Source organism: Coturnix japonica, unplaced genomic scaffold (genome assembly GCF_054131305.1).
Source record: "Coturnix japonica strain WE unplaced genomic scaffold, WE-NBRP24 Scf039, whole genome shotgun sequence".
Classification (NCBI taxonomy): domain Eukaryota; kingdom Metazoa; phylum Chordata; class Aves; order Galliformes; family Phasianidae; genus Coturnix; species Coturnix japonica.
In genome coordinates, this window is record NW_028188942.1 from 774404 (window position 1) to 790675 (window position 16272).

The 16272-nt window shown below is 41.5% G+C and overlaps 1 protein-coding gene across 4 annotated transcripts in view; it reads left to right on the top strand.

Moving 5' to 3' along the window:
* Window positions 1–16272, top strand: part of LOC146753128 (receptor-type tyrosine-protein phosphatase T-like) — a 232338-nt gene that overhangs the window by 3919 nt on the left and 212147 nt on the right. For 3 of the 4 annotated variants that reach the window (XM_085530950.1, XM_085530951.1, XM_085530949.1), the window contains exons 2-3: window positions 780–864; window positions 8723–8943. In XM_085530950.1, coding sequence (XP_085387076.1) covers window positions 8820–8943 — 124 coding nt within the window. In that variant the 5' untranslated portion in view covers window positions 780–864; window positions 8723–8819. Of the gene's footprint in view, window positions 1–779; window positions 865–8722; window positions 8944–15704; window positions 15872–16272 lie in introns of those variants that run through there. The other variant, XM_085530952.1, reaches the window with a different exon arrangement.

Here is a 16272-nt window from a genome sequence, read left to right on the forward strand (position 1 = left end):
AATGAGTTAGGATTGCCAGCAAGGATAGTCAGTTTGGGAGTATGAAAATGTGTGCATCAGCATCTCTAAAATAAGAGAAGAAGAAGCAGCTTTGAGTCTGGGAAAGATTTACAGGTAGGCAGCACCCACTTGCTTTAATTAAGACTGAAAGAGAAGAGCTGAAGGTGACCTGTAGGGGTATAAATGAAGCTGGTGTGTGTAGTAGCAGAATAGGGATTAAAAGACCTGAGGAAGGGAACTGACTATCAGTGTTTGCTAGTGAGGAAGAGGAACCTGCAGCTTTTGGATGAGTACAGAGCTCTTCACTATTCAGTAAGAACCCAAACAGATTGAATGCAGTTTCCTCCTTTCTGGCTAAACAAAGACTGATGGAATATTACAATAAACTTCAGCCTTTTACTGCTTTAGTCAGTATAAAATTATAGAGAACAGGTCAGCCCTGTGAGTGCAGAGGAAATAGGTCAGGGGTAAAGCATATGAACAATAGCATCTCCATTTTCATAAGATATATTATTCCTGTTTTGAGGCAGATTCTGGTCTTTGTGAAGTGCCAGAGGGCATCTGTTGTGAACTCTGGAACAGGTAGATGAATGGTGGCTGAATTTAACTAATATAAGGAAGCCTTCATTAACTAATGAACTGAATAAGTACAAAGAGAAACTGAGCTTGAATAACTCAGCTTCTCCTCTGAAAAGAAGAACAATGGCATGGAAATCAAATAACATACTCCTTACGTGGGAATAAATTTCTGGCCAATCAGTCCTTGATTTGTTTTCCAGGTTGTACCCGTGCTGGCAAGCTTCATTTCTCATGAGTTGCTGGTAGTTGCTGGCTCTGGGATTCGTGGGTGGTTTATGCCAGAAGGTGAGTCCCAGTCTTGGCATTTGAGCTCTGTGTTCCACATGCAATGTAGTTGTCAGCATTTGGGCTCATGACCTTATTCTGACTGACATATCCTGTCCTATGCCCTGGAAAACCCATATGTGCACAATCCACTGTCAAACAGAGTTCATAGAGAGGACACGTTATTCATATAAACCTTGTTTTGAAATCTTTGGTCTTTGCCCTTTACCTGTTTATCTGTAAGTTTATTTACAAGACTGCTCTGTGTCCATTTGTGTCTAGATGATAAGTGACAAAATTAGATCTCACTTAAGGCTTACACTTGTTTACTTCTAGAAGATGGTGTGATATAGGTGCTAGGAGAGGTGAATCTATTGCAAAACAAAACAAAAATATTTCATTCAAAATTGAGCTTAGATACTTTCTTCTTGTAGTTCAGACTCTTTTACAAGGAATACAAATATGCAATCAGGTAATAGTGCAATCAGTGTCCTAATCAAAGTCAGGGGTCACTTGCTAGATGATCTCTTCGTTTGACACAAGTAGTAGGTGGCCAGATAGATAGTAGAGGACAGACAATTGCTATAGATAAAGAAACAATACAACCAAAATCAATTCAAACTTTTTTACTCTTATGACAGCAATATGAGTCATGCTGAAAAAACCTTCACAGCACACCTTTGTTTTTTTTTTTTCCCTGGTAAATGTTTCAAAGGCTGAATATGAAATTTGGGTACAATTATTATTCCATTAAAAATAAAGATGTACTGCATCTGATTTCACTGTGTATCCAAACAGTTTTTAACATTTTTTTTTTTTTTTTCCAGAACAAAATTGCACCAAGTAAATTTGTGCTAGAAACTTGCACTTTACACAGGAAAGAAACATTATTTTCTGGGCTGAGTGTACAGATGCTGCTGCTTTGGTACACGTGAAGTTCTTTTGTGTTTTATAGTCAAGTGTGTGATTTTTTTTTTTTCCACGTGGATGTACTTTTCTTTTGAAATGCCATAAAAATGTATTTTCTCCGCTTCCAAACAAAGATCAACAAGTATGTGATGCACTGACATGTCAGCAGTTACACAGGATAATTTTCCATGAAAAGGATGCTAATTAGCTTGAATCAAAATGAATTTGAACTAGAACTTGCCTTCTGGTGGGTGAAGCATGTAACAAAAGTAATAGCCTATGAAAAAATGGGACACGTGTGTCATCAATTTATAAGCAATGAGCCGATAATGTTCCAATTAGAAACTTTTATTAATTGTAGCGGGTAAAACAAAAAGGCAATTCAGCGCTGGGCGACAGGGGAATCCTCGTTCCTCCAACTGCCGCACCTTCCCGTCCCTTGCAACTTCTTTTGTAAGGTCCATCCCGAGTGTATTGTCCTTTAATTGGTCGGTCGTGATCGTGCCACTTGGTGTGTCGTTCCTTGGTTGGTCCTTCCGTGAAACTTTGTATCCATCGGGGCGCGCTTTGCCTGTAACTATGCAGAGTACACAATCTACCCATAAAATTAGAGTGTTCTGCAACCCTTGTGGCCTCCATATTCCACCATCACATCCCGGTCCTAATGAACAAGCACTCCACCACAATGCTACCACATCCCGGTCTTAATGAGCAAACATTTTATCACAGTCCCCCCTTTTCTTTTATTGTACTATTTTGTTTTGCTCATTAAACCGTTTTAGTTCTTGTCGACTCCATTCTAGAGCATCCTCTTCTGGTTCCCCATCAAGGGGTTCATATCTTTCTCTAATTACCATTAGGTGGGCTGCCTCTAGCCTGTTCTTAACGATAACGATTAGTCTATTTAAAATACAGGGTCCAAAGGTCAAACCTAATATTATCATAATAACTGGTCCCATTATTGTGGATAATAATGTAGTGAACCAGGAGGAACCATTAAACCAACTCTCATACCAACTTCTTTGAGACTCCTGGGCTCTTTTTCTTTGTTCTAACTGTTTTCTTAGTTCAGCCATTGTATCTATTGCTACCCCCGTTTGATCAACGTAGGTGCAACATTGTTCTTTAAGAGCCACACATAATCCCCCTTGCTGCAATAGGAGAAGATCCAACCCCCTTCTATTTTGTAACACTACTTCTGATAAAGACCGTACCGATTTTGTAAGCGCATTGATGGCTTCATCTATTTTCTGTAGATCTTCATCCACAGATTGTCTAAGGGTTTTCAGTCCCTGTGGCTGGTTTATTAAAGATGCTACTCCAGTCCCCAGCCCGGCCCCTCCTATAGTTAATAGCATTGCAACGGTTAGGGCTGTGAATGGCTCCCTTTTAATCAGGTGATGTTCAGAGGTTTCTTGTTGACTGATCACATAATCTTTAGGGTGATATATGATTCGTGGAACTATAATTACTTGTACACAGTAATTGGTGGTTTGATTAAATATCTTAGTCGATAAGCATGTAGTGACCCCTAATTTGGCACATATCCATTTAGCATTGTCTGCGGGTAGGAGCCAGTCTGAGGGTTTCTCCTGACTTTGTACTTCTATAGTTTTATTACATAGATGTCGTTTTTCTAGAGGTACAGTTCCCACACACACACCATTTCCAGTAACATGTGCTAGAGTTATCCCTGGAACATTAGGCCTTCCCTTTTTCCATAGGCACTCTGCTGGGTTAGTCCCATTTCTTCTCCTAATCTTCGCTACAGACCCTATTGCTTCATAAAAAGGGGGTCTTATATCATAGCATAGCCAACACTCCTTAGTTAATTCTGGGTGGGTGTTGTTTAACACCTTGAAACTAGACTGAATTATTTTCCAAAGGGTGCCATATTCGGTAATATAAGGGCTTGCTTCGGTCGGGCCTACAGTAACAGCTTCTGTCTTATTCTGATTGTTATTTATTACTACGTTAGGTCCTATACCTATTGGGGGGTCTGGCGGAACTCTTTCTTTTTTAATAAGGAAATGGCCCCCTCGGTCTCTTCCAGGCTCCCACATTCGTACCCCCCAAGTCTTTCCTATCCACCACACTGTGTTTTCTGTTTTAAGGATTTTTATCTCTAAATGTTGGCATGTTCCTTCACCAGAGTGAGTCCCATAAGTCGGAGGTGTACAACCTGAGGGACCCCAACTAATTGTTATATATTCATCTTGTCCCCCCCCTGGCAGAAATCCCAGTGAAACCGTTTCACAACCCCAGTATGCACAATAATATTCCCCTGGGTAATTACAATAACTTTTCCCTGGATTTGATGCTGGGCAAGCATAGATTGCCTTGCGATTCAGGCATGGTTGTGTTGGTACTAAGTCACATACTTGACTTTTAAGGATGGGAGCGCCTGGGGTCACGTCTGTGCTTATCACCTTCTGATCTTCCCATCTGATTAGGGACCACTTAAATGGCTCATGTGTCTGTACCTCTGTACCCCAACCCTCATTAATGAGACTTAATATTATTATCAATTGAGCTAGTTTTAGATAGGCAGTTTTCCCACTGCAGTAGTGAGTCTTTAATTGCTCGGGGGAGTTATTTCCAGTCTTGGGGTATCTTCTGGATCCTAAATCTTTGGATTCATTCATAATGGAGCAGACCCCTCCACATGTTTTATCTCCTCTGCCTCGCCCATCGACTCGGTTGCCTCGAGCCATGGGGTGTATAATCTTCTCGGCAGCAAGAGTATTCTTCAGGAGGGGCTGGTTTTGCTTCCCTTTTAAGTGGGTCTTTGGGGTACTGCACCCTATTCTTTTTCCCACTGGTTATACACTTAAGTGATGCTGGTAAGGATCCAAATTCACCCCCAGGTTTACCCCCTTCTATTAAAATTTCCACGGCCACTCTGAAGGCTAATAACCAATTTGTGTATCCCTGTCTTCGCAGTGGGTCCACTACCTTTCTAAAACATATCCCAACAGTTGCATTCACAATAGTCAAAATATTCCCTTCTACATTAAATTCTATACTGATACGTTTATACAATCATTGTTAATTCATGTTCTCATTTTCCTTGACGGAGGGTTTCGTGACAGTTTTACTTTCAAATCACCCGCTGGACTAGTGACTCTCCTTTCGTGATTTTGTACTGGACCCTTAACACGACTAGCATGTGTCCATCCTTTTTCAGCAGTTCTGATGGCAGTATTGGTAGTCAATAATACCAGATAGGGACCTTCCCAGCGAGGCTGCAGTGTGGTTTCTCTCCAGGTCTTTATCAGAACCCAATCTCCAGGCTTTATCTGATGGAGGGTAATGTCAAGAGGGGGTCTTTGAGTCAATTGTCCCTTTTTCCACAATTCCTGTTTATACTTCATTAATTCCGTGATATAAGCTTGAATGTTCTTATCTAACACCCCCGGGTGATCTTTAGGGGTTCCCGCATCATATGGCATATTCCTATGTCAGCCCGGGGCTGGGCCCTAAGGTTTAAGAGGGCAAGGGGAATGCATTTTATCCATGAGAGCTTAGTTTCTAGTGTTAATTTGGCCAATTGCTTTTTTAGTTCCCCATTCATTCTCTCTACTCGCCCTGAACTCTGTGGGTGCCAGGGAGTATGTTCTTCCCATTTTATTCCCAAGGCTTCAGCTATATTTCTAGTGATTCTTGATGTAAAGTGTGGTCCTTGATCTGAATCTATTACTTCTGTTACCCCATACCTAGGGATGATTTCTCAATTCTTTATTCTCTACTTCTAGTCCTATGCCTAATGCAATAATCAGATCCCGTCCTAACAAATTGAACTCCGCTTCAGGCAGTATCAAGAAATCACCCAACCCCACTTTGGACTCTGCTTCTATCATTACATTTTTAACTATTCCTACTGTAAAGGGTTCTCCCTTTGCTCCTATTACTTTGGTAGTTTCCCGGGAAGGTTTGCATCCGAGGGGGATCTGTTGTATAGTAGACCTTTCTGCTCCTGAATCTACTAGAAACTCTACCTCCTCAGCCTGGGGACCAATTTTCAATTTTATCAAGGGCTCCTGTTGTTTCTGGGTCCCCAATATATAGAGCCCCTGACACCCCTAGTCTTCTTGGAAGGACTTTTCGTCTCTCATTCTAACCCTGCAGTCCCTCTTCAGGTGTCCCTTTTTCCTGCAATAATAGCATATTCTCTCCTCCTCCCTGTTTTCAGGCTTCCTAAATTTTTGCTGTCCTGGAATTCGATTTTGCGTCCATCCCCCCATTTTCCTTTCCAATTCCCTACTTTCTCTGACCGCTGTTACCATCATCCTAACCTGCCTATTATGTCTTTCTTCCTCCCTTCTTACATATACCTTCTGAGCTTCCCTCAAAAGTTCATCAAGCCCCCGATCCTGCCAATTTTCTATCTTTTCTAGTTTCTTGCGGATATCTTCCCAAGCCTTAGCTACGAACTGTGTTTTGAGCAGAGCCTGGCCTATCGGTGTATCGGGATCCAATCCTGAATATAGTTGTAAATTCTTGCGTAACCTTTCTAGCCATTCAGTGGGTGTTTCCTCCTTCTTTTGTCTTTCATTAAAAGCTTTATTTATATTCTGACCTCTTGGGACTGCCTCCCTAATGCCCTGGATAATGATAGTTCGCAGGTCCTGCCTGTGAGTCCTATGATGTTGATTTTGATGGTCCCATTGCGGATTCTGTAAGGGCCATTTAATATCCGCAGCGGGCCCGTGGGCATGTTGAGCATCCCAAATGCGCATCCCTGCACGCCTAATCATACCTCTCTCTTCTGCTGTGAACAGTATACTTAGAATAGATTGTAGTTCCTCCCAGGTATAAACATTTGGCCCTAAGAACTGATCTACTCTGTCTGCCACCCCCAGGGGATCTTCTAGTATATTACCCATTTCCTTCTTAAAATCTCTAACATCCCCTGAATTTAAGGGCACTGATATAAACCCCATCTGAGGTTGTGGACCTCCCATGGGCATTTCTCTTAAAGGGTAGAGGTTATTTTGTCGTGCCTTTGCCCGTGTCACAGGCCCTCCCCCTTCTATCTTTTGTACTTCTCCCTCTCTCGAATCCATCTGCCCATGATCCAACTGAGGAGGAGAAGGTAGGGGAATTGCTGGTGGTAAAGCATATGGTGGGGGTCCCACTAAGGCCTCCTCTTCCCTTCGAGGCTTACGTTTTTCGACATCTTTTTCTGTTCGTGTCAAATTAAAAATGGGGACTCCTAAACCCTCTGGGCGAGTGACCCATACTGCTGCATAGTCACTTTCTTCTTGATTGAAAGGGGTTTTGGAGTTTACCCAAAAATTTAATTGCTGTTGTACCCAATCTTCATTAGAACCATACTTAGGCCACCATACTGCCGGGCCAATTTGTTGTCCGCTCCAAATTTCTACACAATAATAAATCATCTTTGCCTTATCTTTATTTCTTGTTCCTGGATAGTGCGTCCAGACACTTAGCATGAACCCTAGAGGTGAGTCCTTAGGAATGGATGGTCGTTTAGAAGGGGCGGATGGTTTAGTTTTACACTGCCCCATCTCGTTCTTTACTTCTTGCTCTCTTGTTTTATTCAACGTCTGTAGCTCCCCCTAGTGCCCGTAGCTCTAGGATGCGATCTTATAATATCCTTCCCTAGAGCCCGTAGCTCTAGGGGTACACCTAATAGTAATCCTCCTCCCTAGTGCCCATAGCTCTAGGGGTACACCTAAATAATAATCCTCCCTAGAGCCCGTAGCTCTAGGGGAACACCTAATAGTAATCATCCCTAGTGCCCATAGCTCTAGGGGTACACCTAAATAATAATCCTCCCTAGAGCCCGTAGCTCTAGGGGAACACCTAATAGTAATCATCCCTAGTGCCCGTAGCTCTAGGGGAACACCAAAGAATAACCCTCCATAGAGCCCGTAGCTCTAGGGGAATACCAAAGAATAACCCTCCATAGAGCCCGTAGCTCTAGGGGAATACCAAAGAATAACCCTCCATAGAGCCCGTAGCCCTAGGGGTTGTGGTGGTGAAAGGGTCCCGCTTATACCCTGTACCCACCCTTCGGCGTGCCCTCACTCAGTGTTGCATTCACTCGCTTCCCCCAGGTCGTGGCCCACGCCCTCGCAGGCAATGGGAACCGCACTACTGTGGGGTCCACACTCGCTCGGGTTAGTGCCGGCTGCCGGCCCCCCTTCACAAGCACACAACACTCGCCACACGCCGGATTCCCAACCCAGACCGGACTATACTCACCTGTCCTGCGTCTTCGTCCGGACTTTCGTGCACGAAATTTAAAGGGTTAACCGGTTTTTCCTTGCCTTTGTGTTTTAAATTTCGGATCGTCGGCGGGAGTAGGGCGGGAGGATAGGAGCCGAGGCCACCTATTTAGGCGGGGCGCCCCCTCAGGCTCGTACCCACGCCAGTATTCCCGTCCGAGTCACGGCGCCAAATTGTCATCAATTTATAAGCAATGAGCCGATAATGTTCCAATTAGAAACTTTTATTAATTGTAGCGGGTAAAACAAAAAGGCAATTCAGCACTGGGCGACAGGGGAATCATCGTTCCTCCAACTGCCGCACCTTCCCGTCCCTTGCAACTTCTTTTGTAAGGTCCATCCCGAGTGTATTGTCCTTTAATTGGTCGGTCGTGATCGTGCCACTTGGTGTGTCGTTCCTTGGTTGGTCCTTCCGTGAAACTTTGTATCCATCGGGGCGCGCTTTGCCTGTAACTATGCAGAGTACACAATCTACCCATAAAATTAGAGTGTTCTGCAACCCTTGTGGCCTCCATATTCCACCATCACATCCCGGTCCTAATGAACAAGCACTCCACCACAATGCTACCACATCCCGGTCTTAATGAGCAAACATTTTATCACAACGTGTATGAAGGTTTTTCTTTTGTGGTGTGGCACTCAGGAAAATACTCTTCATGTTGTGGAATTTCACGGTGCAGTGGTTGGTAAGTTTCTCTCTATTTCATTCCCCATAGATACTCTTGAAGCAGAACTGCTGAGTCACAGCCTGCACCAGTGACGGAGCTCCTGGTGGGAAGGCAGGGCCTACCCAGGGGAGCTTAAGTGCATGTAATGTGTCTGAGTGATTGGAAGGGCTGGAGCCAAGATCTACCCTTTCCAACACCTCATTTGAGGGTTGGTGGTGAAGGTGAGGATATCTTGTTGGAGATTCCTGTATACCTGAGGCCTTCTCAAAGTAAGTAGCTACTTTTCTTTATTTCTGTGTCTGCTGTGTTTGAGCAAATCCTCACTTGTTGCAGCCTGTGATCTTGCTCCTCTGCTGTTGTAGTTGTGCTTTCTGTTGTGTTACAGCCCTAAATTGTGCTCTTAGTCTGTGGTAGCTCTATGGGCTTTTTCCAGACCTTATTTAAAAACAAATGGAAAATGGGCAAAGTGGGTGTGAGAGTCAGACGAAAAAGTTTGGGTTTCACAGTGTCAACAACATGTATTGCCTCCTTTGGATTCCTTGACAGGTGACAAAAGATCAGAATTTCTATATTCTTCGCTGCACTATTTGTTACAAGGCTATACTACAAAAGGAGAACTGTGGTTTCTTTTTCCTATTTCCATTTCTTTTCTTCCTGTTCATTAAACTTCTCTTTGTAGAACATAGTTTATCAACTGGATGTATATGAAAGGATGCAGCCTTTTCAGCCAGAAATTTGACTCAAGCACTGCTGTTGAGAGGAGAATGCCAGTTGTGCTTGACAACTTAGTACTCTGTTGAGTGTGGAGTAGCTTTTGATTAGTTTTAGTTTTAATGTAGGCATTCTGCAGGTGAGAGGAGGTTCATGTAGAATCAAGGTAAATGTTTTTGAAAGGCTGTTTCATTTGCTCAAGCAGCAATAATAAACTTGCAATTGTTGCATATATATTTCTAGGCAAGTCAGTAATTTGCTTCCAAAGTGATTTGGTTATGTTTGGCCACTCGTAATGAAAAGCCTTATTCTGATTAATCTACAGCACATGTCAATTAATCTCTTGTGTAAGACTGAACTATAGTGCCTAATGTGGTTCTTCAAAGTGATAACCCTCTTATGCTTTGCTAAAAAAGTACTTGTCTTTGCAGTTCTGAAATAGATTAAATTAAATTTCACATTGTTGCTGTGAAGAGAGGAGGTAGGAAGAGCCCAGTCTCATAGAATCATAACTGGAAAGCAGTTTTGCTCTTCATGAACACTCTTGTAACCTCACTGTACTAACGTATGGGCAGAACCTAAAGGAAATGACATAAAATCCAATTTAACTTCAGACTCTTTCATTTTATAAGCAAGAAGAATTTGTGAATCTGCATAGATGCAATTGAACAAAATATGTAATGCAAGCCCTTTTTCATTGACTTAATTTAACCAATTTCAGCCACGTGTCAAATCACATGAGGGGGATGCTCTAGAAACTAGTAAAGTCACAAACCTCTTAACTAATCTTGTTGATGCTAATTTAAATTCTTGTAATAAATTTCTATTATAAAAATATCAGAGGGAAATAGGAAATGCTGGTACATAATGCTCAGGAGATATGAAAACTAGTCTGATTGGCTGGGAAACTTGTGCCTTTCAAAATTCCACACTTACGAGCAGTCCTATGAATGTTTTGGTCAGTTGCTGGCATTTAATGAAACCTGCAGAATTCATGGCATCTCTAAGAGTCCCACATTGCATTAGTTGATGATGGGGCTTGGGCCAACAGGCTCAGTGTCTCTGGATGATGGATCTCAGGTTGAAAATCACTGTGCTCGCTCACCCTTCTGATCATCCTGGACGTCAGATTCATGGGAAATCAAAGTTGCTTTGTTATGCTCATTTCTGAATGGAAACGCTTTGCATGCCTCTCATGTCTACATCTGGGCTTTGGGTCAGATGCTTTGCACACTCAAGATTTCATTCAGTAGCTGTGGCAGAGTGCATCATGTTAGGTTTTCATTCGTCAGTCCTGGGTGCTTGAAACTGTAAGGAAGAGCCATTCTCACAATATGAGTGAGAAACCTGAAGTTGTGGGGTCCTCAGCGCATCAGCTGCAGCTGACTAGCTAGTTAAAGATAATCTGGTCTTTCTAATTTAAAAATGTAGTGTAAGATGATAAGTTAAAGGGAACACTGTTACGGTTGTACATGACGCTAGAATAGATTTGTCCTCAGTGCTGTTACAAAACAAGTCTCCACAAACAAATTTTAGTGTCTCATTAAAGACTGCTTTATTGAGAGCATAGTGAACAATGGATATTTAAGGTTATTTTTTGAGAGCAGAAATAATTTACGTTTAAAGAAAACTTTGACTTTATTTCTTGACCATCTTAAGCTATAAATCTTAAGCTGTGTTTTACTTGCTCTGTTATTACCAGAAATGCAGTGTAGTAAAACATGAAGTACTCAAAAAAAACCCCGCAAACATTATTGAAGTCTTATATGGGCACTTAATGTTGAAACATCTTTACTACCAGTTTATAGACACTTAAAATATCATTGTCCTATAAGGTCAATTGCTCTTGCAACTTCACTAGTGGCAGTTACACTGCCTACCCTGTATTGCATTAAACCTTTGTGTACTTATTTAGAGTCATGTGCTTCTTCCACTTTCAATGCTCTTACATATGTTATAGGAATCAGAACTTTTAAAGCAGGCTTTTAAAAATCGGATGTAACTTTTAAATCATATGTGCCTTCCTTTTGTTTATTTCTAGAGCTGTTAGAGACACAAATGAAAATTCTTTTGTAATATAATTGATGTCTGACTATAACATGAATCTTGTCATATTCAACTTTTACCTCTGTTCTTGTACTTGTATCATTCTGCTCTTTTAGCAGAATTGAAGAGGATAGTGTCTGGTCTTGATAGCTTGGGTACAAAAAGGGATCTATGGCGAGTCCTAAATGAAATCATTTATCTGCTTTAAAACTATACTTCAAGGACTGTTATGCCTTCAGCAGAGATTTGCAGGGGAGGGGAAGAGATCAGAAGGAAAAACTGAAGCGATGGGTCATCATGACATACTTGCGTACAAGCATCAATAAATACACTTCTTAGGGGCAGTTGCTGGTACGTCTTCCTCCCAAATATGAGTACAGAGGTATGGTGTCTGCCAGCACCCACTGGGCAGCTCAACACACAGCTACATGCCACACACACTCAGGAGAATGCACAAAAGGTAATTTGTGTAGGCATAAATATATGTACCGAGAATATAATTCCTTAGGAGCAGGCAAGCTGATTGTTTGATTCAAATTGTTTCTTAATTGAAACACAAAACAGCTCCTCTTTAATCTTCAGAGTACTTGAAATCATGTCTAGCTGGGAATATATGAACAACAGTATATGAACTGCATCTTTGAGGAATGATGTCTCTACTTTTTTCCAGTAACAGATGCCATTTGGATTAACAAATAGGGATTCTCCTCACAGCAGCAGTATCTGATGGGGTTATCAAATTCTCTGAAACTAAAGAGAATGTGACAGTGACATCAATCAGATGTTATTGCTGCACATACAAATTCATTTGCTAGCCCAAGTGGTAGTTCATTTTTGTGCAGCTGGGAAATTCCTTTCAAGATTTGGTAATAGCTCAGCAGTGTGTATGAGTGGATTTGTATACATAAATGACATATATGGGTGCTGTGGCAGCAGTACAAAGCCATACAAATCTGGAGCTGTTTGTTCCTGATTTGAGGCTTTCCATCATCAGAGCTTTGTCTTTTTGGCCTGTGTTAAACATGGGGCGCATAACATCAAGTTGAAACTTGCCGTGGTAGATTCACAGATGTTTCACCTATGTATTTGTTAAATTAAATGTAGGTCTGTAGTGACAAATTTCAGTCTTGATTAAACCTACGTCGGATTATAGTCTGGTGCTGCAGTTTTCACGTTCATTTTGTAGTGGAGTAGGTATCAGGCTTAAAACCTTAACCATAATATTTAGAGGATGTTCAACACTAGACTTCTGTTATAACATTGCCTTTATGGTTTTAAATGGTAATTGCCCTAGTGGCTATTTTATGCACTCAAGTATAAGTGCTCTATATGTGTATAATACCTGGATTTAACAGTTGTCTTTGTTCAGAGCCATATCAGGCATAGCAACAGCTCCTGTGGGTCAAAAGCTTTTGCCTTTTGAATACCCTCCGTGCCTCTCTGAGTTGACCTTCTCTTAGGAAATAGGTTCACAATAGGGCTGAAATGTCCTGCATGCATTTCTCATTTCGTAGTGGAGCATTGCAACTGCTATGTCCTCTTGGGCTTTGAGCTTTGAAGAGCTCCTCTTCCTTATGGCTGCTTTTAGACAAGAAAAAATATGCCAGCAGACTCTATATCTGTGCGTTAGCACTCCATGTACTGCATTCCCTTTCTGGGCTGTTGCATTAATTTCACAGTGTTTTCCAATATCTAGTAGCTCTGAATCAAAAGAATCTTGGTCTTTTCTGTTTCTAGCAGTTCTGGATTTAGAACAGTCTAGAAATTAAACGATGTCCTAAACTTTCCTTAGTGGCAAATGAGGGAAGAGTACTTGTCTGTGTGGGCATGGCCAAATTGTGGCACTGGGACTTACAGTCCTGATGTTAATCCATGGAGAGAACATCCTCCTATCCACACTGTTATTGGGCCATGAGAAATTAGTTTATTATGAACAGGATTTAGGAAAAAAAATTAATGAAGTGTCATTAAAAAAAATATATATATATATATACACATATATATTTTTTCTTAAAGCACCCTGTAAAGTAAAAGCATGAATTCAGTTTGTTTGTGGAGTCAGAGGCATCTCGATATGTATTCGCACTTGTTAATGAAGGGGGACAGCTGCCTGGAGATGCAGAAATTGTAGTTGAAAGGAACTCTGAGAAACACTTATAAGTGTATGTCTATGTATTTTTATAGTCTTTTGTACAGATTTGTATCTATTCACTGTAAGAGAAACGCTATCCTTTTACAGTCTCCATTGAGTGGTATTGGCTTTGAAAGGTATATTCCACCCCTGCTTTGTTCACATATGCACATTATTTCTATTTTAAGGTTTGCTGTGAGTAAAAGCAATCACTGGGTAGGATTCATCTCCTTACAACTATGTCTCTTTAGAGTCAGTGGAGATCACATCAGGACAGTCAGTAGATTCTCGAGTGCAATTCCTGCTATCTTAAAGCAACACTTAAATAGGTCAGATTAATTGTGCCTGAGAGGTTTATTTCTTTCCACTGATTATGGAGGGAGAGTAGATGTTTGTATCACAGTCATCAGCTCTGAAGCTCAGTGATGTGCATCCCACCTGTGGTGTCAGCACAGAGTGGTTCCTGCAGTGAGGTGCTTCCCATCTACTGGCCTCCCGCTCTGCATTTCTGTGGTTCTGCTTTCCTGCACACCAGTATGATTTTTGCCTTGACATTAGAGTTCATAGATGTGAAAATGTAGTCTCCAGATGTTTTAATTCTGCCTGTCAGCACAAGAACCACATTCTAAAACACTTCATTTGACATAATGCATAGGAGAGAAGTGGAGGTGCTGTAGGAGACTTTGTCAAATGGGTCCTTTGCTGTTACAACTAGGGCAAGTTAGCCCTGTTTTGAGCATGGTTGGATTATGCAACCTCCAAAAGCCTCTTCCAGTCTGGTTAATTCTATGACTCTTCATCCAGAGTTTTTCAAATTCATGGTTATTAGTGGCAGGTTTTAAGTCGGGCAATCTGTCTTTTAACAGGTCATAACATAGCAGCCAGTCTTGGGCCTGTACCTTGCTATCTGACCTATTCCTGGGGCTGGATGAGGAGAGCTGCCTGGATTTTCTCCATGAAGTTAGGCAGGATCTTCTGTAGGTACTCAGCAGAGCATTGCTTGGCAAACTTTTTTTCCCCTTTCCTTCCTCTACAAAGAATAAGTATATAGAATAAAGTGAAAGAAGATATTTTTCTGTTCTGCTAAGGCAATTTTGTAAGACTTGGCGTGAGTATCCTGGGAGTCTAAGCTAAAGATGGTGAACATATGGGAAAGCCCAGGAGGAAGCACAGAGTTTTAGTTTTCAAACCTTACTCTTGGATTGCTACAGTAATGTAATGAAAGGACATTAAATGAGCTGAAGTTATTAAACCCTAAAGGTTACAGAGTCCTATTGGGGGCCACATTCAAAATGTAATTTAGCCAAGTCCAGATATTTTAATTTCTAGCTGGAGATTTACACAACATAAGTAGATTCTTCTTCCAATTCTAAACTTTATTGAAAATAAGCTTGTTAACTTGTTTATTTCTCTCTAGCAGTAACTGAATAGACATTGTTTAGAGCCACTTGGCTCTAGTAAAACAGTAGGTACCAGTATCAAAGAGTCATGGTTCAAATCAGATCATGTATCTGGGAAAACAGATGCTTGCACTCTGCTATTAAAGTCTCACTCCCCCAAAACCATGTAGTCTGCAAATGGTTATCCATTCTGATCCTCCAAGGCTCTCCCTGCCTGTTGTTCCAGATGGTCCATTGCTGGTATAATGCTCTCCATTACAGTGTGTGAGAGAACAATGGTCCTAGAACTGTTAATTCTGCTTATTAGGAATATAGGATTACACTTATAAGAGGTTGTTTCCATCTAAAACATTCCGATTTCATTGTAAAATGAACTTGAGTGAGTTTAACTCTTCAAGAACACTATCTTTAAAAAACAAAACACAAGAACAACAACAACAAAAAGTTCACCAAACATGAACACCACCGAGAAAAATCCTTAAAACAAGCCAAAATCCAAAACCAAGGACATATCTTTATGGATTTGACTTGGCTTCCTATTGCTGGATTGGCTCAGCTTTTAGTAGTCCCTTCTCTCCTTCTGTCTGACTAGCTGCTCTTCTCTGAAGGAGTCGGATTGGCTCTGCTATCTATTTTCCTCAGGGAGAAAGCTGGCATGTGGTTCAGGTGCCTTGTGCTGCAGTTTGCAGGTCTGTGCTGGAAAGCTGACTCTTGAGATGACCTGGGTGAAAAAGAAGACGTCACTCCCTCTACCCCACATCAGTTTATTTCTTGGACTAATTCTGTGACCTGTTTGGGCATTGTGACTCCAAACAAGTTTATTCATGAAACACATCTTGAGTGTGTCCTGTGACTGCCTTGGAGCTGGGAAGATGATTTGAGGGGGCAAGAAGCCAGCAGTCTGCCTTGGTGAGTTGTGCGCACACTAACTAGGGTTTGAGTAACCTGGAATAATCAGGCACTGGCAAGGTATACCTGGGTGCTGTGAAAAGGTGTGGATTAGAATTCTTAAGGTGAGGGGAGACTCAGTCCTAAAACTCGCTCCTTGGTTGTTTGTCTTGACTGTTGGAGGCAACGGGCTGGCACTGAAAAAATGCTTAAGTTTTAAATTCAGAACAAAAACCTGCAGCAAGCCAAATCACCTTATTTAGAACTTACTAATTGCTTATAACTTTGCTACATCAGTGAAGACATTAGTTAGAAGCAATTGTGGGGCAAGGAGGAAGATAAGAACATGTTTTTAAGACTGTCTTAATATTCAGTCGTACTAAACAAGGTTGCTATGCTTGAGACAACAAGAGTAGAGGAGA